This window comes from Octopus bimaculoides, chromosome 28 (genome assembly GCF_046866305.1).
Source record: "Octopus bimaculoides isolate indiv1 chromosome 28, ASM4686630v1, whole genome shotgun sequence".
NCBI classification, from domain to species: domain Eukaryota; kingdom Metazoa; phylum Mollusca; class Cephalopoda; order Octopoda; family Octopodidae; genus Octopus; species Octopus bimaculoides.
This window is the reverse complement of record NC_142955.1, coordinates 22,698,968-22,724,504: the sequence shown is the minus strand read 5'-3', so window position 1 is coordinate 22,724,504 and position 25,537 is coordinate 22,698,968. Positions and strand designations below refer to the sequence as shown.

Genomic DNA, 25,537 nt, shown 5'->3' with positions numbered 1-25,537 from the left:
AGAGCTAAGTCAAATCATAGTCATGACCAGTGCCGGTGACACATAGAAGGCACCTGTGTCGGTGACATGTAGAAGGTACCTGTGCCAGTGACACATAGAAGGTACCTGTGCCAGTGACACATAGAAGGCACCTGTGCCAGTGACACATAGAAGGTACCTGTGCCAGTGACACATAGAAGGTACCTGTATCAGTGATATGTCTATGCATGATGATGCCTCTGGAACCACTAACTTGGGATAACCCCAGCCCCATAAAGCAAGAGCATGAAGCTGTCAATCATCTTTGCCAGGGTGTTTGAAAGGGGCCACGTTTCTGCTCCATAGAAAAGAATGGAGAGGGCCAATATATTTTAGATGCAAAACTTCATCTGGGAGATAAAGCAGTGGCACCAAATGGGCTTCCATTGAGAGTACAGGACTCCAGCAGCCAGACTACATCTGCAATCAATCTCCAGGGTCTTCTGTATGTCACTGGCACAGGTGCCCTTTAAATGCAACCAGCATTGGTTCTTTGCCCTTTTACATGGCCCTGCACAGGTGCTTATATGTGACACTGCACAAGTGCTTATGCACAGTAGCACATGGGTGCTTATGCACAGTAGCACATGGGTGCTTATGCACAGTACCACCTGGGTACTTTTTCGTGACACTGCCATGAGTGCTTTTTACATGGCATCAGACCAGGACTCTTGCAGGTCAATCCTCATCAGCCGAGGAACTGGTCTTAGCACTTCTACTGCAGAGTATGGGTCTTCTGGGGCACAGCAAGGTACCAGGCATCTTGGTCCTTTGTCATCCCACCAGAAAGGTTCAGCATCCTGAGGTCGTTCTTCACTCATTTCATACTTATAAAAAGCATCTAATCCACACTGTAAATTGGTTGGCATTCGGAAGAGCATCCAGCTGTAAAAATCGTGCCAAAATAGATTTCACTGGTGCTGGTGTCACATAAAAAGCATCCAGTCCACACTGTAAAGTGGTTGGTGTTTGGAAGGACATCCACCTTCCCAACCAAATGGTAGGGTTCAGTCTCACTACGTGACACCCTGGGCAAGTGTCTTCTACTACAGCCTTGAATTGATGGAAACTGAAAAGAAGTCCATTGTCTATGTGTGTATGTTTGTCCCCCCATCAGCACTTGACAACTGTTGTTAGTGTGTTTACAACCCTGTAACTTAGTGGTTCAACAAAAGACACTGATAGGTACTGGCATGGGTTCATTCAACTATAAATTCTTCAAGGTGGTGCTCCAGCATGGCCACAACCTAATGACTGAAAGAAGTAAAAGATAAAAGAATATATGTCCTTAAATTTTGTTGTAAAATATTTTCTTTTATGTCTTGTTTCTATTATTTGCAATACACTTTGTTCAAAAAAGAACACTGGAGTTTGATGAGATTGTAGATAAACAAAATTTTATTCTTTTCATACACAAGAAACAAATATTGTTGTTGCTATCAACGACAAAATATTGAGAGAGTTTTTGTTCTTGGTTTAGTTGTAGCAGCAGATAACGTGCAAGTTAGTTGCCATTTACTGACTTCTAATGTCATTTATTCTTCAACTGTTCCCATCTAGGTTCCTCACTTAGATGGACGCTGGACCATCGCAGGTGACCTGCTAGATGTAGGAGGAAAGAGTGAGAGAAAGTTGTGGCAAAAAAGTCAGCAGAAGTTCACCATTACCTTTTGCCGGAGTTGCGTGGAGCCTGGGTGTTTCACTCATAAACACACACATTGCCCAGTCTAAGATTCAAATCTGTGATCCCTCGACTGCGAGTCCACTGCTCTAACCACTAGGCCATGTGTCTCCACAAAAGGGTCAGCACTAGGAAGGGCAACTGTCAGTGAACACTGCCCTGTATAGGTAACTGTAAGGAGTATGATTACAGACCACAAGGTCGACCCCTGCTTTAAAACAATGAACTTTGAGAGTGATACAACTTACACATCTGAATGAATGGCTACGTGTTTAGTCAAGTTACTTTTTTGGGAGAAAGATTTATCACAGATGTCACAATGATATGGCTTCTCTCCAGAATGAGTACGTTTGTGTATAGTTAAATCACTGTTTTGAGAGAATGATTTATCACAGATATCACATTGATATGGCTTATCTCCTGTGTGTATACGCTTGTGTACAGTTACTTCACCATTTCGAGAGAATGATTTACCACAGATGTCACACTGGAATGGCTTCTCTCCTGTATGAATACGAATGTGGATAGTTAAGTCACTCTTTTGAGAGAATGATTTAGTACAGATATCACACTGATATGGCTTCTCACCTGTATGAATACGTTTGTGTTTAGTCATATAACCAATTTCAGAGAATGATTTACCACAGATATCACAGTCAAATGGTTTCTCTCCCGAATGAATACGTTTGTGTTTAGTTAAGACTCCATTATCACAGAATGATTTACCACAGATATCACACTGATATGGTTTATCTCCAGTATGAATGCGCTTGTGTGCAGTTAAATTTACGTTTTGAGAGAATGATTTTCCACAGACATCACAGCAATATGGCTTTTCCCCTGTATGAATACGTATATGCCTCGTTAAGTCACTACTTCCAGAGAATGATTTACTACAGATATCACAATGATATGGTTTCTCGTCTATATGTATACGTTTGTGAATGGTCAAGTTGTTTCCATGAGAAAACGATTTACCACAAATATCGCAGTGGTATGGTTTCTCTCTCGTATGAATACGCTTGTGTGTTGTTAAATTTCCGTTATGAGAGAATGATTTACCACAGATGTCACAGTGATATGGTTTCTCTCCTGTATGAATGCGTCTGTGGTTAATTACTTCACCATTTCGGGAGAAAGACTTACCACAAATATCACAGTGATGTAGCTTCTCATCTACGTTAACACGTTCATGAGTAGTTATCTCCATGAGCGAATGATTTACCACAGATGTCTTCAGCAATGTGATTTTTGTCCCTGTATGAATGAGCTTGTGGCTATTTAAACAATGATTTAGAAAGAAGGATTTACCACAGATATATTCAGTAATATGATTTTCTTCCTGTATGAATAAGCTTGTGCCTATTTAAATAATGATTAAAAGAGAATGATTAACCACAGATAATACAGTTACATGGTTTTTTCCGAGTTCAATTTTCTAGAGAGGATGACAATTTACAGATATCTCAGTGATGTCATGATTTTCTTATCTCTTCAATCCTTATGTAAGTTCCTTATGCAAGTTCTGTTCCTTTTCTCGCAATATTCAGATATTACACTTGTTCACAGTTCTACGGTTTATTCCTTGCAATAGTTTCATTACTTTATTTCCAGCAACTGTGACTTTTATTGATATAGTAAGACACTTTTGTAAGTTTGTTCAATTTTAATGAGGATCTAACGAAGAAGAAGGAAAACGTTTTATCTTCTTCAGAAGTGTTTCAGTTTAATTCACGACAGAATTAATTAAACACGTTTATATTGTTTTTTTGGTACAACATTTTCCTTTCAATCTTTAGATGATGATAAATATGGACGATGCATCTCTCTGATGTCAACTACTCCTTGATGTCAATGTCAACTGAAGATCTGAAAAAAGAGAGAAACAGCAGAATAAGATACAGAGGAGGCATAAAAAGTGGACATTTTACAACATTTTTAAAGAGATAAACTGTACATAAAACCAATTACTTGATTCAATTGAATTTCACTTTTTATTTTATTTTTTTTCTAAGCGGGCGTGGCTGTGTGGCGAGAAGCATACTTCCCAAACTGATGGCTCTGGGTTCATTCCCACTGTGTGGTACCTTAAGCAAGTGTCTACTATAGTCTCGCACCGACCAAAGCCTTGTGAGAAGATTTGGCAGACGGAAACTGAAAGAAGCCCGTCGTATATATGTATGTCCCCTTATCATCACTTAACTAATGTTTATGTCTCTGTAACTTAGCGGTTCAGCAAAAGTGTCTGATAGAATAAGTGGCACTATCATGCTATTAGCTGTCAGAAGTGAAAGTGCTCACTGCTAGTGAAGTATCTGTCTGTCTGCCTGTCGATTCTTTGGCTACTGACAGCTAATACCATGACTGGCCGGAGCGAGCTATATGTCTGTCTGTCTGTCTCTCTCTCTATCTATCTATTACTCGAAAGTTCGCGCGTCCGCGCTAGCTAGTCGTGAGTAGAAAACACAAATTTAATATAAAAACATATTTCCTGAAATTGCAAATTATTTAAAATATAAAAATATAATTTTCAACAGAGAGAATTTATCAAAATAGAAAACAAATGAAGTTTGAAGTTTAAAAATAATAGGATCGACCACTCACGACTAGCTAGCGCGGACGCGCGAACTTTCGAGTAATAGATAGATAGATAGATAGAGAGACAGACAGACAGACATATAGCTCGCTCCGGCCACAGGCATGCAGACAGACAGACAGATACTTCACTAGCAGCGAGCACTTTCACTTCTTTATGATAGTGCCGAATAAGTACTAGGCTTACAATAAGTAAGTCCTGTTGTCAATTCCTTCAACTGAAACCCATTACAGCGCTGCTCCAGCATGACCGCAGTCAAAATGACTGAAACTAGTCAAAGATCTATGAGATTGAGTGCGTTCTGTGTTAACATATATTTCTGCAATGCATATAAACACATACATATATACACATATAGATTACTTACATACACAAACATACATGCACGTATATACATACATATACTTTATCGAAAGATAGCCATACATACACAAAAAGATACATGAACACAAGTGATTTTGCTGAAAGAAAAAAAAATTGATTAAACATTTTCTTACGGAAACTACCGAACAAATAGTTTCAGTTTTGATATACCATCTGCGAAAGATCGCTGCGAGCTACAAATCAGTCGCTGAGTAAAAAGACTTACTTGTATTTCTCCATCAATTTCTGTTTCCCATCTTTCCAAGTCAACGCGTCACCTTCATCGTTAACGTTCTCTTTGTTTGCTTTGTTTTTTCTCCCCCACCAGTTGTTATTCCGTTTCAATTATTCTATGAATTAGACAATATTCTTTCAATATTCTACAACAAATCCAATCCACTGAACCAACACCAACAACAACAGGAAACTGTTTTAGCAATCTCTAGTGATTAGAGGTCAGTTTTTCGTATGCAGTCAATGTCACTTCCGTCATGTCATCTTTCACTCTTCAGTAAATTCAGGAACGTTGCAAACATGTTTACGTTGCCTTGGTAATTAACTCCGCTAATTAATTAATTACACAGGTTGATCATTAGAAGTATGATAAATATAGTTTATCAATTTGCCTTCCTTCGATATAGCTCTCATTATTACATTTTATAATTGCATAATTAGGTAAGTATCGTTTTATAAGGTTCTCTACAAGTCACGTGACTTGTATGTTAAACTGCCTGTCTATCGACCTGCCCTTCGATCTGTCTACTTCTCTTTCATATCCATAAACCTTTTATATATCCATCATCTTTTACGTCCATGAACCTTTAAAACTTTCGCGAAATTCTAGTTAAGCACGCCGGCGATCTTTCGATACCAGTACGAAATATCGGCCTTTTCCGTAATACTCACACGATCTTCACTCGGGTGTTAGGGTTACGGTTAGGGAGGGAATTCCCTAACCCAAACCCTATCTGTAACCCTCTTTCCCTCCAACACTTTTTACGGAAAAGGCCGATCTTTGGTAAAGATCGCCTAAGGCACTTTTTACGGAAAAGGCCGATATTTCGTACTGGTATCGAAAGATCGCCAGCACGCCATATAACCCCTCATAACTTTTTTAGTTTTAAGAATTTTCGGAAAACCTTTTGCAAAGTTGAGTACTACATTCGGAAATTCATACAAATATGCAAAGAATTGTGTGTGTGTGATTTAAGGGCGATTTAGCTGTTATTTTTAGCACATCCCACGACCACCCGATACCTTCCTCGTTTCTTTTAATTTTTACTCCCTGCTACCATAAATCTTAAAAGTTCCATTCTATTACAAATATTTTTTAAAATCAGAGTTTAAAATACGGACAGTCCGAATTTTTTGCTTAAATCCCAGCAATTGACCAGTCTTCAATGCTGCATCGTTCCATTAAATATGTTTCTGAAGAGAAAATATTGAAAAACATCAATTCATGTCAGAATGAACGAAGAAGGTATCAGGTGGTCGTGAGATGTGCTAAAAGCAATAGCTAAATGGCCCTTATGTTCTGGCAAGCCTACAGTCACTGATGATGACCAAATTGAAATGCTGATCAAAAGTAATTCAGGTCACACAAGAGAAAACATCACAGAGATATTCCACATATGTCATATGAGCATTATAAGGCATTTAGAAAAACTTGGATACACGAACCACCATTATGGTGCTTGGGTGTCACATAATTTAACAAAAAGAAAAAAAAAGAAAAAAAAAAAAAGAAGGGCTGCATTTCCCTCTGTGATTCACTTCTCAAATGCAGCAAAACTCCATTTTCGAAAACAATGATCACAGGTGATGCTAAAAATAGCATGTTTACAAAAAAGTGGAGTGAAAAAAGATCTTGGAGAAAATGAAATGAACCTCTTTTAATCCCTCCAAAAGCCAGTTAGCATCCAAAGAAGGTGATGCTCTGTATCTGGTGGAATTGGAAGGGCATTGTGGACTTTTAGCTCCATCTGCAAAATCATATGTTGAATTTAGACCATTTTGACTTTCTTTTTGTCTTTGGTCTGTAAGTGTTCTTTCTTGTTTGCTTCTGTCTCGAAATCAAAGGAAATCACTACCATTCCCTTCAAACCTTGCTTTTGTCAGTTGGACATCAATGTCTTGAAATTTGCCTATTTTCCATTACGTTTCAGACAGATTCTGTACTGAGTTGTCCAAGCAGAAATATCTTTGTAGCAAATATTTCTGCTCAGTACCACAAATTTGCTTGTCAGTTGTTTGACCTTAACCAGTTGAGCATGTCTCTTAGTGGCTGACAATATGTGCATCTCTGATGATGAGCAGAAGTAGTGGGGAAGCGTCATAGCCATGTGTTGGCAGGGATTCTTTGGGGTTTAAATAAAAGTAAAATTTGCAGGAAATATTGGACATTTTTCATACTTTCTGAGGGTAATCAAATAGGAAATAACAGTTGCTACCCAAGGACAAAAATCGTGTTACCCAGTGTCATTATTCCCAATTAGCCCAATTAGAGGAGGCATTTGATGGAAAACATTGTGAATTGAACAGTCAGAAGTGTGTTGACTTTCCTCAGGACAACAACACACTTCATGTTTCCTTGCAGATGCCACAGAAATTGGTACAGCTTGGCTAGGATGTCCTATCACATCCACTCTACTCACCTGGTCTTGCACCTTCAGATTACCATTCCTTTTGATCCCTTCGAAATACTCTTAGTGGGGAGAACTTCAATTCTTCAAAAGAGTAAAAACCCTAACCCTAACCCCAAAAGATGCCTCATTCTGGGCAGAGGAAATCAAGAAACTCCCTTAAAGATGGTGACAGGTAATGGTACAAAACATGGTTAAATAAAGAATTGTGCAAATATCTAAATATTGTTTTTGAGTTTTACTTAAAAAAAAAAACAGTACACACTTTTTGTTCCAACCTAATTTCTGCAGATTATTTGTACAGAAATGTAGTTAAATTTCCACTGTTGTACTTCAAGTATCCTCTATTATATCTTACACTGTTGTTTTCTTTATTATTTCAGAATACCAGATGACATTGCAGATTAAAAGATGGCTTGTATCACCATTTATCATCTTTTAAATATTACACATCATCAACAATGTGACTCACGAGAGATATAACCCTGTGGTGAATGGTTAATCCATATTACTCCTTAAGGAGCATAAAGTTGGTTTCCTGGTTTCTTTGGTGTACATATTCCTCCCTGGAGGGATACCAGTTCATTGCAGGGTAACTCAGTTTTATCAGCTGAGTGAACAATTTGGAATGAAATGTTTTACTCATGGACAAATTTGTTGTGAATGACTGTGAAATATTTCTTCTGCAGAATTTATGAAATGATTTTATATTCTTAATTGGAAAAATTTACTACAGAGTTTGCAGTATATTTGGATATCAAGAAAGATCACATTAGTGGGAAATAACTGGCACTCCATCTGTTACTATGACGAGAATTCCAGTTGATCCGATCAACGCAACACCCTGTTTATAAAATCGATGTGCAAGTGGCTGAGCAATCCACAGACACGTGACCCCTTAATGTAGTTCTCAGGGAGATTCAGAATGTGACAAGGCTGCCAGCCCTTTGAAATACAGGTACAACTCATTTTTTCCAGCTGATTGGACTGGAGCAATATGAAGCAAAGTGTCTTGCTCAAGGATACAATGCACCACTAGGAATCAAACTTATGAGCTGAATGCCCTAACCACTGAGCCATGCACCTCCACGTCTTTGGAAAGAATAGCAGATGAAATATTTAAGATATAAAAACGGAATGATTAGAAAACATCCATGTATTTTTGGGAAATACGAAAAGCTATGGAAAATGAATTGTGTATGAATGAGGTTAAATGTACAGTAAAAACAATGGATTCTTCTGATGATATAACAAAAAAGAAAGGTAAAACATCCTACCACTGTGACATCTGTGGTAAACTGTTCTCCCAAAAATTTCACCTCACAACTCACAGACGTACTCACACAGGAGAAGAACCATTTCACTGCGACATCTGTGGTAAATCGTTCTCTCAGAAATGCAATTTAACTACTCACAAACACATCCATACAGGAGAAAAACCATATCAGTGTGATATTTGTGGTACATTTTTCTCTCATAATTCACGTTTAACTACTCATAAACATATTCATACAGGAGAGAAACCATATCACTGTGATATCTGTGGCAAGTCATTCACTCAGAAATGCAATTTAACTTCTCACAAAAACATTCATACAGGAGAAAAACCATATCACTGTGACATCTGTGGTAAATTCTTCTCTTGTAATGAAAACTTGATTTATCATAAACGTGTTCATTCTGGAGAAAAGCGATACCACTGTGATATCTGTGGTAAGTTGTTCTCTCTTAATGTGCACTTAACTAACCACAAACGCACTCATACAAGAGAAAAACCATATCACTGTGATATCTGCGGTAAAACATTCTCTGTAATTGGCCATGTAACTAATCACAAACGAATCCATACTGGTGAAAAACCATACCACTGTGATATCTGTAGTAAATCATTCTCTGAAAGAAGTAACTTAACAAGACATGAACGCATTCATACAGGAGAGAAACCATATTACTGTGATATCTGCAATAAATCATTCTCCGACAGAAGTGCCTTAACCAAACATAAACATATTCATACAGCCGAGAAACCGTATCACTGTGATATCTGTGGTAAGACATTCTCTGAAAATAATGGTTTAACAAAACACAAACGTATTCATACAGGAGAGATGCCTTATCATTGTGATATCTGTAGTAAATCATTCTCTCAAAGTAATTATTTAACAAGACATAAATGCATTCATACAGGAGAGAAACCATATTACTGTGATATCTGCAATAAATCATTCTCGCAAAGTAGTAACCTGGCTAAACACAAACATATTCATACAGGAGAGAAACCGTATCACTGTGATATTTGTAGTAAATCATTCTCGCAAAGTAGTAACCTGGCTACACACAAACGTATTCATACTGGTGAGAAGCCATATCACTGTGATATCTGTGGTCAGTCATTCTCTGGTGACTTGACTAACCACAAACGTACTCATACAGGAGAAAAACCATATCACTGTGATATCTGTGGTAAATCATTCCCTAGAAATGATGATCTCTCTAAACATAAACGTACTCACACAGGAGAAAAACCATATCACTGTGATATCTGTGGTAAATCATTCTCTGGTGACTTGACTAACCACAAACGCACTCATACAGGAGAAAAACCATATCACTGCGATATCTGCGGTAAAACATTCTCTGTAGTTGGCCATGTAACTAATCACAAACGAATCCATACTGGCGAAAAACCATACCACTGTGATATCTGTAGTAAATCATTCTCTGAAAGAAGTAACTTAACAAGACATGAACGCATTCATACAGGAGAGAAACCATATTACTGTGATATCTGCAATAAATCATTCTCCGACAGAAGTGCCTTAACCAAACACAAACATATTCATACAGGAGAGAAGCCATACCACTGTGATATCTGTGGTAAGACATTCTTTCAAAGTAGTAACCTGGCTAAACACAAACGTACTCATACAGGAGAAAAGCCATATCACTGTGATATCTGTGGTCTGTCATTCTCTGGTGACTTGACTAAGCACAAACGTACTCATACAGGAGAAAAACCATATCACTGTGATATCTGTGGTAAATCATTCTCCAAATCTGGTTATTTGATTATACACAAGCGTACTCATACAGGAGAAAAACCATACCACTGTGATATCTGTGGTAAATCATTTTCTCAAACTAGTAATTTAAGTCAACACAAACGTACTCATACAGGAGAAAAGCCACATCAATGTGATATCTGTGGTAAATCATTCTCTCAAAGTAGTGATTTAACTAAACATGAAGTTGTTCACATATAACAGTAACTGCATTCTATATACACAGATATTACTAATCCCCTACAACAGAAAGAATAAATTTTCAAGTTTTATTTCTATTTTATTGACTACTAGCAGAGATACCCGGCGTTGCCAGTATTACATGCAATTGAAGAATGAGAATTTTCTATAATATTTTCTGTAAGGAACTGGAATACATTTGATTTGAATTTCATGAAAATTGTACATGAGGGTTCTTTCCCTCTCTACACACCCTAAAAAAATTCTAATCATGAGACACGTATCCCATACTATTGATACTATGAATTTTCATGGGAGTTATGGCCGTTATGCATAGAATATAATTTCCAAATTTCATAAAGATCCATTCAGTACTTTTGACGTAGTTTTGGATAAGAAAACAAATGACTAATGTGTGATGGGTGTATATATGTATAGATATCTGTATGCATGTATATGTGTACATATTACATGTACATCTATATATATACATCTACACATTTGTATGCATATAGATCTATATCTATACATATACGTGTACATATACATCTATATGTATACATATACATCTCTCTCTATATATATAAGTATATATACACCATTAAAGTGAAAGTATCTGTCAATACAGTATCGAAATGTGATTGTTTCAGTTAGTGGAATAGTTTCATTTTTAAAGTGAAAGTATTTGACATGAGTGTTTTTGTTTCACTTTTGACACGTAATACTTAAATAATGGGAGAGATATTGTTGCTGTGGGCTTGAACTATGCAAGAAGTTAAAAATTTTTTTTAACTAAAACACAACCGGGACCCTAAGTAAGGCATGTGTAAAATTTGAATGAAATTGGTTGTGTAGTTCTCGAGTTTTAGGGATTCACACAGACAGATAGACAGACACACATTCTCATTTTTATATATATATAGATTGCAGTCTTCAGGATGTTTTTGCATTTTATATGTTCCAGTTGATCCGATCAACGGAACAGCCTGCTCGTGAAATGAACGTGTAAGTGGCTGAGCACTCCACAGACACGTGTACCCTCAACGTAGTTCTCAGGGATATTCAGCGTGACACAGTGTGACAAGGCTGACCCTTTGAATTACAGGCACAACAGAAACAGGAAGTAAGAGTGAGAGAAAGTTGTGACGGAAGAGTACAGCAGGGTTTGCCACCATCCCCTGCCGGAGCCTCGTGGAGCTTTAGGTGATTTCGCTCAATAAACACTCACAAGGCCCTGTCTGGGAATCGAAACCGCGATCCTATGACTGCAAGTCTGCTGCCCTAAATAATCATACACAAACACACATACACTCGCTCAGATATATAAATATATTTTAGACAAACACACATACACATACACAAATATTCACATTCCTCCCCTTTACACACACACACACACACACATATACTCACACAGAGTTGAAGCACTGATTTTTGTTTCACCATTGACTTTTTACCATCCCACTTCCATCAGTGGATCACCCCTTCCTTTCTCATTCATATATTGTATCTGAGAAATACAGAGTTATTATAGTAGAAGATACCTGATGCTCTTCTTACCACTTCCTCTCTCTCATTGCTAATACTTTCTCTCACTCCTTCTCAGTCATGGCTATTACTCTCACTACTTCTCCTTGACTGAATTACTATTTCTTCTCCTCTCCCCTCACCATTTACTCCTACTCCATGATTTTGGAGAAATATATATATATATATATATATATATAATAATAATAATAATATTAGGGACAAAATCCAAAATTACAGGTAAAAACTCAATTAAAATCAATTTATAAAAAATTAAAATTAAATTGAGCTTTATAGATAAAATATATATATAAATATATAGTTTTAGGGAAAAGAACCAAGGTTCATGAACTCATCAATGAAAATCCACTGTCACATATAGAAAAATTAATAATTAAAAGCACAATAAATGAGTATAATATAATACAAAGTAAATATCATAAGATAAATATAATAAAATGATTACACGTGTTTCATAACTAATTTTCAAAAATTGTTAATTTTTCTATATGTGATAGTGGATTTTCATCGATGAGTTCTTGAAACTTGGTTATTTTCCCTAAAACTATATATTTTATATATATATATATATATATATATATATATATAGGGAAATGTACTTGCATAGCAAGTGACCTGATCTGAGATCGTGTGCTGGAACGAAAACAATTGCAGCATGGAAGATGTTTATACGCCATTTAAGAAACACAAAAACCGTTAGATTCACTTCAACATGTATACTAAGCAAGTAAGCCCTATTATACAAAGAAATAATTAGACGTAAAATATAAAAATTATTAGAACCGGGAATCAAATGTAAAAATATCATCAGGGGGCCAGCAGAAAACCGTCCAGAGGACGATCTTTCTGCTAGTATATGTAATAGTTAAATATGTATATATTATATGTGTAATAGTTAAATATATATGTAATAATTAAATTATATATTGATATGAACGCCAAAAAAACGTTATGTCCCTCTTCCACGAGTTGGGTTTGAAACTGTGCTCTAGTTGTTCAGGACAGTGGTATTTCCTTTGTCCTGTCAACGAGCACGGTTATTTATGGCCGTAGGAATGTGATCTCTGACCCTTTCCGGTCATCGAAAGTTTAAAAGCAGATAGGAACTGTGAGTAAACCGACCCAGCTTTGGAGGGGGGAACGCAGCACTGTGAGCTACGGTATGTCTATCTTTCTGGCTGATTATCTGTCATAAATACAGGAGCATAGATTTGGAACCCTAGTCGGTGTAAAGGCGGTCAGTCGGTGAAGAACAAGTGGAGTGAAGAAGCCAGATGGACAGAGTAGTCGGTGATAGACACTGAGAGAGAGCGGCTATTGACAGAAGGTACCAGTCAGCAAAATGGATAGAGTCAGTGAGAGAGAGGGAACTGTTGTGGCAAAGTGATGTAGTGGGAGACTGCGTTGGTTGGAAGAAGTAATTTGTTACGGTAAATGTTTGCTTATATTTTTAAAGAAAATGTACTTGTGTTGTTATATGTTTTTGTGAAGAAAAGAAAGAACTCTGTTAACTGTTGTTAAATGTTTTTAAAAGAAAAGAAGAGAAAAAAAAAAAGAACTCTTGTTAACTGTGTTGTAAAAAGAAAAGAAACAAAAGAACTTTGTTAATGACTCCTGATAAACGAACTTTGTGATGTAAAATGATTGAAAAACTTTGTGATGTTGGATGGTTGAAAAGAAAAGAAACTTTGTAATGTTAAATGTTTGGAAACTTTGTTAAATGTGTTATTTTAAAAGCAAGAACTATTGTAATTGAATGTATTTGTTTTGTTTTGAAAAAAAAGTTGTTTGACTATGCAACGTATGGTCTGTTATTTCTTTTTGTTTGTCATCGTTACGTGCTTCGCAGGCTTTGTGGACATCCTGATTCACTGAGCGCCGTCGTTGCGCACGCAAGTTTTCTCAACGAAGGTCTTGCGCGTGCGGCGTTTGTAACAATATTATGCACTTCATTGTATTCCATTATGAGCATGATCCCCTGGTTCATGGAAAAATTACCTTGCTAATAGGGACAAGTATATTAAAGGCTTATGTTAGCAATGCATTTCAGTCACTTTATAAAGGTTATCTCTACAGATTTCCTATAGAAATTATAGCCAGTACTGAAATTTACGATGATGCATATATGAATATATCTATGAAAACAATGCGACTGAAGATAGAAAAATATAGGAAATGGGTGTGTGTATATATAAATATATATATATACATTTATATTTCAGTTCTTGCTCTTTCTTCAGCACCACATCCAACCCATTCACCATCAACAAAAACATTGTTTAAATAGTTGGTCACTACATATATATTAATTGCTGGTGAGGACTCCGTATTTTGTTATGCAACTGTAATAAACTACTAAGTCTGTTAAAAGCTTTACGAGTCAAGACTGTGTCCTACTTTCATGTTAGCAGTGTGATTCAATCACTTTTTAAAATTATCTTTACAGATTTTCTAGACAATTTAAAGCTACCTCTGAAAGTTACAATGATGCATATACAAATACATCTATGCAAACAATGTGATTGAAGATAGAAAAATAGCTGATGAGCAAATATGCATATTTCAGGAGGTCTTTTCCTTCTTCAGTACCACATCCAACCCATTAGCCATCCATAAAAACATTGTTTAAATAGCCACTAAATTTTGTGGTATGACACAAATGGATATACCAACTTAACATATTAAACATATTCCTGACAAATGTTATGTGCATATTAATTGCTCATAGAGACACTGTATTTTGTTATGTAACTATAATATACAACCAAGTCTTTTATAAGTCAATACTGTGTCCTACTGTGTTTAGCAGTGTGATTCAATCACTTTTTAAAGTTATCAATACCAACTTTCTAGAAAAATTAAAGAGTATCAATGACTATTGTAAAGGTTACAAGATGCAACAAAAATTAAAAAATAAATAAATGAGTGGAAATCGAACCAGTGAGTGTGTTAAATAATAAGGCACTAAAAGAGAACGACTGTCCGACACAATGGAAAAATTAAAGCTATCTCTGAAAGTTATGACAATGTGTATATGAATATGTCTCTGTAAACAGTGCAATCAAAAATAGAAAAATAGGTAATGGGTGAAAATGTATATTTCAGGAGTTACTTTGGTACCACATCCAATTCATTAATCACCAATGAACACATTGCTTAACCCTTTAGCATTTAAACCAGCCATATCCAACCTAAATATTCTACCTGTTTCATGTCCAAACAGGCTGGGTCTTGTCTCTTACACCTCCCCTACAATGTCATTTTGAAAACCAACAATCACATCATTGAAATCTTGAAGCTATGAGATAATCCAGGATTAATTCAAAACAATTTGAATAAATAAGCATTGTATTTGACAGTATAATCTGAATGCTGAAGGGTTAAATAGCCACTAAATTTAGCACTGTTACACATTTGGATATATCAATTTTACATATTAAACATATTCCTGGCAACTGGTACATACAGGGTGAGCCAAAAGTAGGTGGACAGTATTTGGAATAGGTTTATGTACGAGCTGTATTAATGCAATTGTTTATTATAACTATGTTGCAACTATGTTTTTGGTGTTTTTTTATTGTCCACCTACTTTTGGCTCACCCTCTATATATTAATAGCAAGACAGGTGTCCGTGTTTCTCTGTAACCTGACTTTTCATCATCTGACACATGATCACCTCCTCCAATATCCTCTCTCCTCGCAAAAAATTCCTTGTTTTGCAAGTTACTTAGTGACCCTACCAGTGTTGATGCCACATGAAATGCATCCAGTCCACACTGTGGAGTGGTTGGCAATTGGAAGGCATTCAGCTGTAAAAACCATGCCAAAACTGACCTCACCTGTGTTGGTGCCATGTAAAAAGCATTCAGTCTACTCTGCAGGGTGGTTGGTGTGAGGAAGAGCATCCAGCCAGAAAAAACCCTGCCAAAGCAGAGACAGTAGCCTGAGGTAGTCTTCTACCTGGTCAACTCCTGTCAAACTGTCCAACCTATTCCAGCTTGGCAGATGTTAAATGAATACACTACCAAGTATCATTTACATAAACATATTTATATACGAAAGATCATAATTCTCAGTGCTGGCTCTTATTCCTATAGAACATCTGTAGAAATAACTTTAAAAAGTCATTATACGAGGTGGTATCAAAAGACTCCAGGACTGGTTACTTTTAATAAAAAATAACTCATTTACCTAAATTTTAACATCATCTCCTTCAAAATAGTCACCTTCCGCAGTCATACATCGGTCCTGGCGTTCCTGCCACTTTTGGAATCCAGCCTAGGAGTCATTTTCCATAAGCAAGTTGAGGACTTTCTGTAATTCACTCTGGGTCTCCTCGACAACAGTGTTAAAATGGCGACATTTGAGCTGCATTTTCATTTTGGGGAAGAGATGGAAGTCTACAGATGCTAAATCTGGTGAATAGGGCAGGTGTGGAATGATACCATGTTGTTTTTGGTGAGAAACTCACAAGTGAAGAGAGCTTAGTGATGGTGCATTGTCTTCATGAAGAATCCAACTCATCATGCTCCACAGATCTGGTCACTTTCGTTGAATGTTCTCCTTCAAATGCCTTGTTTCTTCAGTTGGGTGCCTTTTCTAACACAAATCATTTCAGAATGTACTGGGTGCTTTAGTCATGACATCATCATCATCGTTTAACGTCCGCTTTCCATGCTAGCATGGGTTGGACGATTTGACTGAGGACTGGTGAAACCAGATGGCTACACCAGGCTCCAATCTGATTTGGCAGAGTTTCTACAGCTGGATGCCCTTCCTAACGCCAACCACTCAGAGAGTGTAGTGGGTGCTTTTACATGTCACCCGCACGAAGGCCAGTCGGGCGGTACTGGCAACGGCCACGCTCAAGATGGTGTATTTTATGTGCCACCCGCACAAGAGCCAGTCCAGGGGCACTGGCAACGATCTCGCCCGAAAACAGGTAAAAATACAGTTTCTACTCAGCTTCGAAGACAAAGGTTCTCTTCAACTGAGTGGGGCTAAATTTGGGAAGGACGTTCTGCTCAGAGATAAAGTTAAACTTCAAAAGAAAGGACCTTTATAAATATATGGTATTTATGGTAAACAGTGCATATGGCTAAGTGGCTATGGAATTTGGCTCATAATTTTAAGGTTGTGAGTTCAATTCCAGGCAGTGTGTTGTCCTCGATCAAGACATTTCTTGTTACTCCAGTCCACTCAGCTAATAAAAATGAATTGTACCTGAAATTCAAAAGGCCAGCCTTGTCACACTGAATCTCCCTGAGAACTACATTAAAGGTATGTGTGTCTGTGGAATGCTCAAGGTACAAGATGTTAGATTTAGAGAGACTATGGACAAAGAATTGAGGACAGATGGGTAGTTAGGTAAGTTTGTGAGAGTGAAAGAGAGTAGAGACAAGAAGCAGAAGTGAAAACAACACTGAAGTATTTTCTTTTTTCATTTTGTATATTTATTTACGACATAACAACTGTTCAATGATATCATCTTTTATTGTATATATAGCTACAGAAAATATGAAATATTGTTATCAGTCATATCATTTTTCCTGTGCCAAAGCATAATCATCATCTAATTTCCACCTTCAAAGATCGCATGGCTTGAACATGTTGACAGGTCCAGGGACTGCTTTGTCTTCTAGTATTTACTCTGGCATTGCTTCTGCAGCTGGGTGGCCTTGCTAACACCAATCACTTCACTTAGTGCACTGGGTGCTTTTGTCATGATACTAGTACCAATGAAGCTACTATGCAGCGTGCAAGACTGAAATCCCCTTCGACTGAGCAGAGCTACATTAAAGAGGGAGATAAGAGGTTAAAGTATGAAAGAAGGGGTTGTATAGTCATGTATATTTATCTTGTAGGATGAATTTTAAACCTTCTCTGCACTGTTCTCCACATGAGTTTCTTTCCTTGTAGCTGCATTTTGTCACATTGCTAAGTTTATTTCCAATAAACAGGGTACGTTTGATTCAGAATGAGGCTAAACTTTTCTTTTCTGGTGTTATTTTCATTGTTTATATTCTAAGCACGAGGTAACCAATCTTCAAAATCGATTGCAGTTTCTTTTAGATTTTATTTTTACTGAATGTAAATGGCCACTCCTGCATTTGAAGCTTTTCTGAAAGAAATCTTGTTTGATTCTGACTCAGACAATGATTTTGAAGGATTTACTTAGGCAGACATTGATGGTGAAATTATTCAAGATGATGTCCAGTGATGTGAGGGTCAAAGAACTGAAGTATTTCGGATTGCAAGACAGTGTGTGAGACAAAACTGTGATGTCACAGGAGAGAAATGTGTCCACATGGATGATGGTGCACTTGCTTTTAATGATTCTGAAAAGAAAGAGGCTTGGAGAAGCGCCATTATGAAAGACTGCTGAATGTGGAGAATGAATGGGAGGAGGGGAGCCTGCCAAATGTTGACCCAGTAGAGGGACCAGCTATCTGAATAGACAGCTCCCTGGTAGATAAAGCAATTAAGGGTATGAATCCAGGAAAAGCCCCCAGCCCATTAGGAATCACTGCTGAGATGCTTAAAACATCTGGTGGTGTGAGCTATGGCCTAGTCACCCGTATTGTAAACCAGGTAGTTCATGATGGAGTCATACTCAATGACTGGCATAGCAGCACCATAGTCAACTGCTACAGGGGTAAAGGTGATGCTTTAGATAGAAATAACTACAGGGGTATCAAACTGCTGGATCAGGTGATGAAGGTCACAGCCCAACTAATTAAGGAGAGAGTCCGCTTAGATGAGATGCAGTTCGGTTTTGTGCCAGGTAGAAGCACCACTGATGCTATATTCCTGGTACAGCAAATGCAGGAGAAACACCTAGCCAAAGATAAACCCCCTATACTTGGCTTTTGTGGATTTGGAGAAAGCCTTTAACAGGATCCCCTGATCCTTTATCTGGTGGGTGATGCGGAAGCTGGGGATTGATGAATGGTTAATAAGGGCTATACAGGCCCTCCACAGAGACGCCATTAATAAGGTTAGGGTTGGCAATGAGTATAGTGAAGAATTCCAGGTAGTCCTCCAGGCAATACCAGAGGAATTCAAGACAGGTTGCCCCTGGGAGCTCCTCTATGCTGATGACCTGGCCCTCATAGCAGAATCAGTACCAGAACTAGAGAAGAAATTCCAGGCATGGAAGCAAGGTTGAAGGACCATAAAGTCAATGTTGCAAAGACCAAAGTTCTAGTAAGCAGGAAGGCGAACACACCACACACCCCTTCAGGTAGGTGACCCTGCTCAATCTGTAGAAAAGGTGTAAGTAGAAACTCCATAAATGTAAGCTATGGATACATAAGAGGTGCAGCAACATCAAAGGAAGATTAACTGGGAAGATAGCTTTCGTGTGTGGCAGATGCACAGGGGCAATAAACATCACAGATGCTCAGAAAACAGATTCCATCACATGCCAGGGGGAAAAACTAGAAGTAGTTGGTAGTTTCTGCTACTTAGGGGACCAAGACAGTAGTGGAGGTGGATGCTCAGAGAGTGTTACCACTAGAATAAGAATTGCCTGGGCAAAGTTCAGACAGCTTCTACCCCTACTGATGACAAGACTGTCAGAAATACAGGAGTTCCTTTATGAGATCTTTCAGCAGACTCCGTCAACACCTGACAATAACCTCATTATCATAGACAGAAACTTGAACAACTGATGATAAGGCTGATGCCAGTGTTGTTTAGCTGGCACATAAAAAGCACCCTTCAAACGTTGGGTGATATGTTGTGCTTTAGAAAACCTGTCAATTTGAAATTGAAGTCGTGGCCAATGCTAGAGTCATCTGACTGGCACTTGTGCTGGTGGTATGTAAAAAGCACCATTTGAGCTTTGGGCCTCATGGACGCAGGGACAGGTGACTGAGAACTTTGGCGATATACCGTGCTTCTGAAGACCTGTCAAGCCAAGTGAGATTGATGCCGGTGTCACATCAAAGGCACATAAAAAACACTCACTAGACTCTTGGTGTTAGGAAGGGCATCCAGCCATAGGAACCATGCCAAATCAGATTGGAATCTGGTTTAGCTCCCCGGTTTACCAGCTTTCAGTCAAATCGTCAAACCCACGCGAGCATAGAAAATGGATGTTAAATGATGATGACATACTGATATGGTTTCTAAACTCTATGCTTAAGTTTATGTCTCTTTAAGTAATTATACGAAAATGATTTACCACAGATATCACAGTCAGATGGCTTCTTTTCAGAATGAACATATTTATGAATATTTAAGCCATTTAAGCAAGAGAAAGATTTACCACAAATATCACATAGATATAGTTTCTCTCCTGTATGAATACGTTTGTGACCAGCTAAATCACTACTTTGAGAAAATGATTTGTTACAGACATCACAGTGAAATGGTTTCTCTCCTGTATGAATGCGCTTATGAACAGTTAAGGGACTGCTTTCAGCGAACGATTTACCACAGATATTACACTGATATGGTTTTTCCCCTGTGTGAATACGCCTGTGTACAGTCAAGTGAGTACTTTGTGAGAATGATTTACTACAGATATCACACTGATATGGTTTTTCACCTGTATGAAAGCGCTTATGTTGAGTCAAGTCACTACTTCCAGAAAATGATTTACCGCAGACGTCACAGTGAAATGGTTTCTCCCCTGTATGAATGCGTTTGTGTTTAGTTAGGGTGCTCCCTACTGAGAACGATTTACCACAGACATCACAGGGATATGGTTTCTCTCCTGTGTGAATGCGTATGTGAACAGTCAAATGAATCCTTCGAGAGAACGATTTACCACAGATATCACAGTGATGTGACCTCTCTCTTCTGTGAATACGTTTGTGTTCATTGAGGGGCCTCTTGTCAGAGAATAACTTACCACAGATATCACACTGACATGGTATTTTCCCTTTCTCTTTCTTTATATCATCAGGAAAATCAATAGTTTTACATTGGGTTTCATATTCCTCACATAATATATATTCCATAATTAGTTTTTTTGCAGTTGTAGAAAATTGTTGCTTTTAATTTCCATTCAGAAAATCTATTTCACTGTAATTCACCCAAAATTTATATAAACAAGGTTATATAAATTCTGTGAAACATTTTCCTTTTAGTCATCAAGAGATGATAACTAATGGTGATGTATCTGCTGCAAACAATTCTTTAACCTTTGGCACACTGTCCATACATTATGTCACCGTATGAGTTTTCTCCTCTGTAGCAGCAGAGAAGTGACAGTGGAGACAATCCCAGAGATGATGGAGTGTTTGAAAGGTTAATCTTAAATGTTATTTGATAATCTGAAATAAGAAAGAAACAACAGTATAGAAGATATTTAAACAGTAGATATCCAACAATATCACAATGCCCTATAGATAAACTGTAGATCATCATCAATTAACATCCGTTGCCCATGCTGACATGGGTTGGATGGTTTGACTAGGGCTGGTAATCTGCATTTCTGCACCAGGCTCCTGTCTGATCTAGCATGGTTTCTATAGCTGAATGCTCTTCCAAGCACCATCTACTCTGAGAGTGTAATGGGTGCTTTTCCCTGCCACCAGTACAGGTGCCATTTGCATGACACTAGTATCTGCTATGACTACAATTTCACTTGGCTTGATGTGTCTTCTTCTCAAGCATGGTGTAATGCCAAAGGTCTCAGTCAGCTGTCATTGCCTCTGTGAGGCCTCATAAAATGCTTTCTGTGCCACATTACCTCAACAAAACCCAATGCTTGGAAGGTGCCAATTACATACCACCAGCACAGGTGCCAGCTATGTGACACCAGCATCGGCCATGACTAGGGTATAGTTATTTAACTAAGCAAGAGAACTTATCCAATGATTCCTTCCAATCAAGATATAGATTCATCCTTTTAGCATTCAAATTACACTGACAAATGTAATCGCTTATTTCGTCTTCTTGTTTTGAATTAAACATGTATTTCAGATTTTGATGTGTTTGTTTTATTTTTAAAAGGACTTTGTAAGGTATGCATGAGAGGATGGATCTGGCCAGTTTGAATATAAAACCAGAAGGATATCTGGGCTTGACATGGCAAGTTTAGATGCAAAAGGATTTTATATATAGTAGTAAAGTACAAGAATACATCATCATCACACTGTGTAACAGAATTAACATTTTTTTTTTGTCTTTGGTCAATAAGTGTTCTATATATATATATATATATAAAATTAAGGAGAGGAGAAAACAAATTCAAAGGCTGATATATACATTCAATCCATATTAATGAAATTCTCCATATTATACAAGGTACATACATAGATGCATTCATTTTTATGCAGGAAGGAGGCAATCCACATAATCCGAGCCAACAAAAATAGTTTACTCAATAAAATATCTGACGTTATAATTACCTGTAGACACAAATATCTTTCAACGTTTAAATTTTTCATAAATAATTAAAACATAGGATTCTAATTTAGCCTTTCTTTATATTATGGACTCTTCCAAAACTTTATATTATAAACAGCATAGTAATATACTTTATATTATACACAGTGTTTAATATCATATGCCTGAAGATAACGGTCCAATTAAACATTTGATTTTTATGTAACACACCTTTCCTTTCAAATTTTAACCTTGTGATTCTATTAACTCTGATGAGAGAAATATAGAGTATTGCTATGGTTGGAGTTAGGTCAACCCATAGCAACCTATACCTTTTCGAAACAGTCATAAGACTTTATACAGGTTCCAGACTCCTTCTGAATCATTTTACATCCATTTTATCATCCACTTCATTTGGATTTCACAATAACATTTATGGACTTACATTTTTTATATATTTATATTTATGAATTTTTATGTTTGTAGATTTTTATATGGGTATGAATTTTTATATATTTATAAATTTTCGTGTATATGTATGTATTGATAAATTCTTAGAAAACTTTTACATATCATATAGATGAATGCATCTATGTATGTACCTTGTATAATATGGAGAATTTCGTTAATATGGATTGAATGAATATATATATTGGCCTTTGAATTTGTTTTCTCCTCTCCTCAATCTTATATTCCTGAAGCTCTACTCGGTTGATCTGGACAAAGTGGATATCTATATCACTTATTTCTTCATTATATATATATATATATATATATATATATATATATATATATATATATATATATATATGTAGGTGAAGTATATTTGCCACTTAAATGTGGCTGACCCCTAAGGGTGGATGTTACTGTTGCTTTTAGCCCCAGGAGAACATCTCCTCCAGCTGGCTATCGACACACATCTGTGTCCTGTATATATATATATATATATACACACACACATACATACTGTGAAGGATATGCCTGTATGTATGGGTGGCCACGATTTTACTTAGTTCGACATATCTTCTCATGTATAGTTAAACACCAGAAGTCTCAGTCCCTTACCGTTTCCTCAGTACTGATATAGTCACATATCTCTTCTACAGCAATACTTTTGTGCCTGTCCCTCCCTCATACTTTCGTGCCTCAACAGATAAGTAACAAAACAATGTATTATATGTTCATAAACGGAAACTGCAAATTTGTATCAGATTCCTCTACTATCAGAGATCCTAACTTATAGAAAGTGTTTCTGAACCAGGGTCCATAGAAGATTTTGTTAAAATTTATTTGCAAATAAATTAGTTATACGTCTACAATACACAAAATATTTTAACAATTTTGTTTATACAATTATTAATAAAAACTATAATAGAATTTTTTAAAACAACGAATCGTTCGTCAGGAGGGTATATCCGAGTAAAATAGGAATTAAAGAAGTCCATATATAAAATATGGTCGAATTGGAGCAGGAGTCGAGGAACTTTTTTAACCAGTTACCCCAATATATATATATTCACGCCGACGTTACCTCCCTTGATTTGAAACTAAGACGATCATAGATTCTTTGAATTCAAAAAATTTATTGTATTTATTTATATGGAAAATACAATTATAAATATAAAACAAATGCGACAAAATAACGTAATATCCTCATTACGAAACACAAAGATTTTTCACTTCAGGTTTGGGAGAAATGATATTTCATTTTAGTTACAATTACATCACAATTGATGCATTTTGATGCCAGAGCAATTTGGACAGTCTTCAGTGTCCAATCGATTACTCTTTATTTTTATGTTCATTAGGGTGGAAAATCCATGTTTGCAAAGGTGGGCTGTTGCAAAAGTCAACTTTCTGTCTGCCTTCTGATTCCAGACTACGATTTTTTATATGATTCTACTTATGTCCAATGAGTCCTCATTACCCCACTTGGAGTAATCTACCCCGATTCGCCGACTCCTCATTTAGAGAATAGTCTAGAACTGGGGTTTCTCAACCAGGGTCCATGCAACAAAATAGTCACTCGGGGATTCCCAATAGTATTTTAAGAGCCTCTGAAAAATTTTGTTTTAGATGTATTGCAAGAAACAGCTTAACTTCTCTAACATTTTACATAGTTCAACCTAAACAAGTTTCTATAAAGCTAGTTTTTAAATATCGAATGGTTATGGGGGTCCACCAGAATGAAATAGTAATCAAAGGGATCCAGCAGTTAAAAAAACCGGTTGAAAACTGCTGGTTATTGATTTGTGTTGTTTAAATTTGTTTCATCCTTCAATGTGGTGGAGACCAGAACTGATGTCTACGTCTAACGAGGAATATTAAAAGGGTATGTTTTGTGGAGGTGATGATGAATGGGTTAATGCAGGCGATAACATACAATATTAATTAACAGATATAATAGTTTCATAACTGAATACTTACAGAAATTCTTTATCGAGGTGAATATTGATATGACTTTAATTGTGATATGAGAAACATAACACTAAGAACAAAAGGCAAGAAGGCGGATATCACCTTTACTGCGCTTGCGTACAAGTGACATCGCTTTCGTTTATAATATTAGTTTCGAATTCTGGCACAAGGCCAGCAATTTCGGGGTCGGGGTGAGTCGATTGTAATTGACTCCAGTGCTCAACTGGTATTTATTTCATCGATCCTAAAAGGATGAAAAGTAAAATTTATCGCAGAAGAAATGCCGCTAAGCATTTTGCCAGGCATGAAAACGATTCTGCTAGCTCGTCACTTTCTTTTTTAATATAATAATCAAAACTGGGGGCACCAAATCGTTCGTCGTTAATTGACGAAGTTGGCATTTTCGTTAACGATTTAACTTTCACGTTAACTTTGGAAATCATTATCGGAATAATAAACTTCCATTAATTTAAGTCAACTTCCGTTAATTTCCTTTAACAGATTTTATGGTTTTGGCAATTTTTAAAGGTGGTTTTTAGGTAGTTTTAGAGTAAAAAACTGAATTTCTTTAGCTTTTTGGCTTTTTTTTTCTAATAAAAATTAATGCTAATGGCTTGGAATTATCGATTAGGAAATAATAACTAATTAACGGTTATCGAAGTTTACTTTTTGGTTTATGGTTAACGAA

General features: G+C 36.8%; 2 protein-coding genes across 5 annotated transcripts; one reads left to right on the top strand and one right to left on the bottom strand.

Moving 5' to 3' along the window:
• Nucleotides 1-1,393: 1,393 nt before the first annotated feature.
• Nucleotides 1,394-24,960, bottom strand: LOC106873325 (uncharacterized). 4 transcript variants are annotated; one of them, XM_089343813.1, is made up of 2 exons: nucleotides 24,859-24,960; nucleotides 1,394-3,568 (listed from the first exon to the last, which is right to left on the bottom strand). In XM_089343813.1, exon 2 carries the CDS (start codon nucleotides 2,907-2,909, stop codon nucleotides 1,944-1,946), a length of 966 nt encoding a protein of 321 aa, XP_089199939.1. In that variant the 5' UTR covers nucleotides 2,910-3,568; nucleotides 24,859-24,960; the 3' UTR covers nucleotides 1,394-1,943. The 4 variants fall into 4 exon arrangements, 3 of the variants coding, with proteins under 3 accessions (XP_089199939.1, XP_052833419.1, XP_089199940.1); XM_052977459.2 differs by lacking the exon at nucleotides 24,859-24,960 and adding an exon at nucleotides 4,885-6,871; XR_016238712.1 differs by lacking the exon at nucleotides 1,394-3,568 and adding an exon at nucleotides 17,565-17,880.
• LOC106873326 (uncharacterized) lies at nucleotides 5,194-13,890 on the top strand. Its single transcript, XM_014920651.3, has 2 exons — nucleotides 5,194-5,333; nucleotides 7,684-13,890. The coding sequence occupies exon 2, from the start codon at nucleotides 8,455-8,457 to the stop codon at nucleotides 10,561-10,563; it is 2,109 nt and encodes a 702-aa protein (XP_014776137.1). The 5' UTR covers nucleotides 5,194-5,333; nucleotides 7,684-8,454; the 3' UTR covers nucleotides 10,564-13,890.
• Nucleotides 24,961-25,537: the final 577 nt, after the last annotated feature.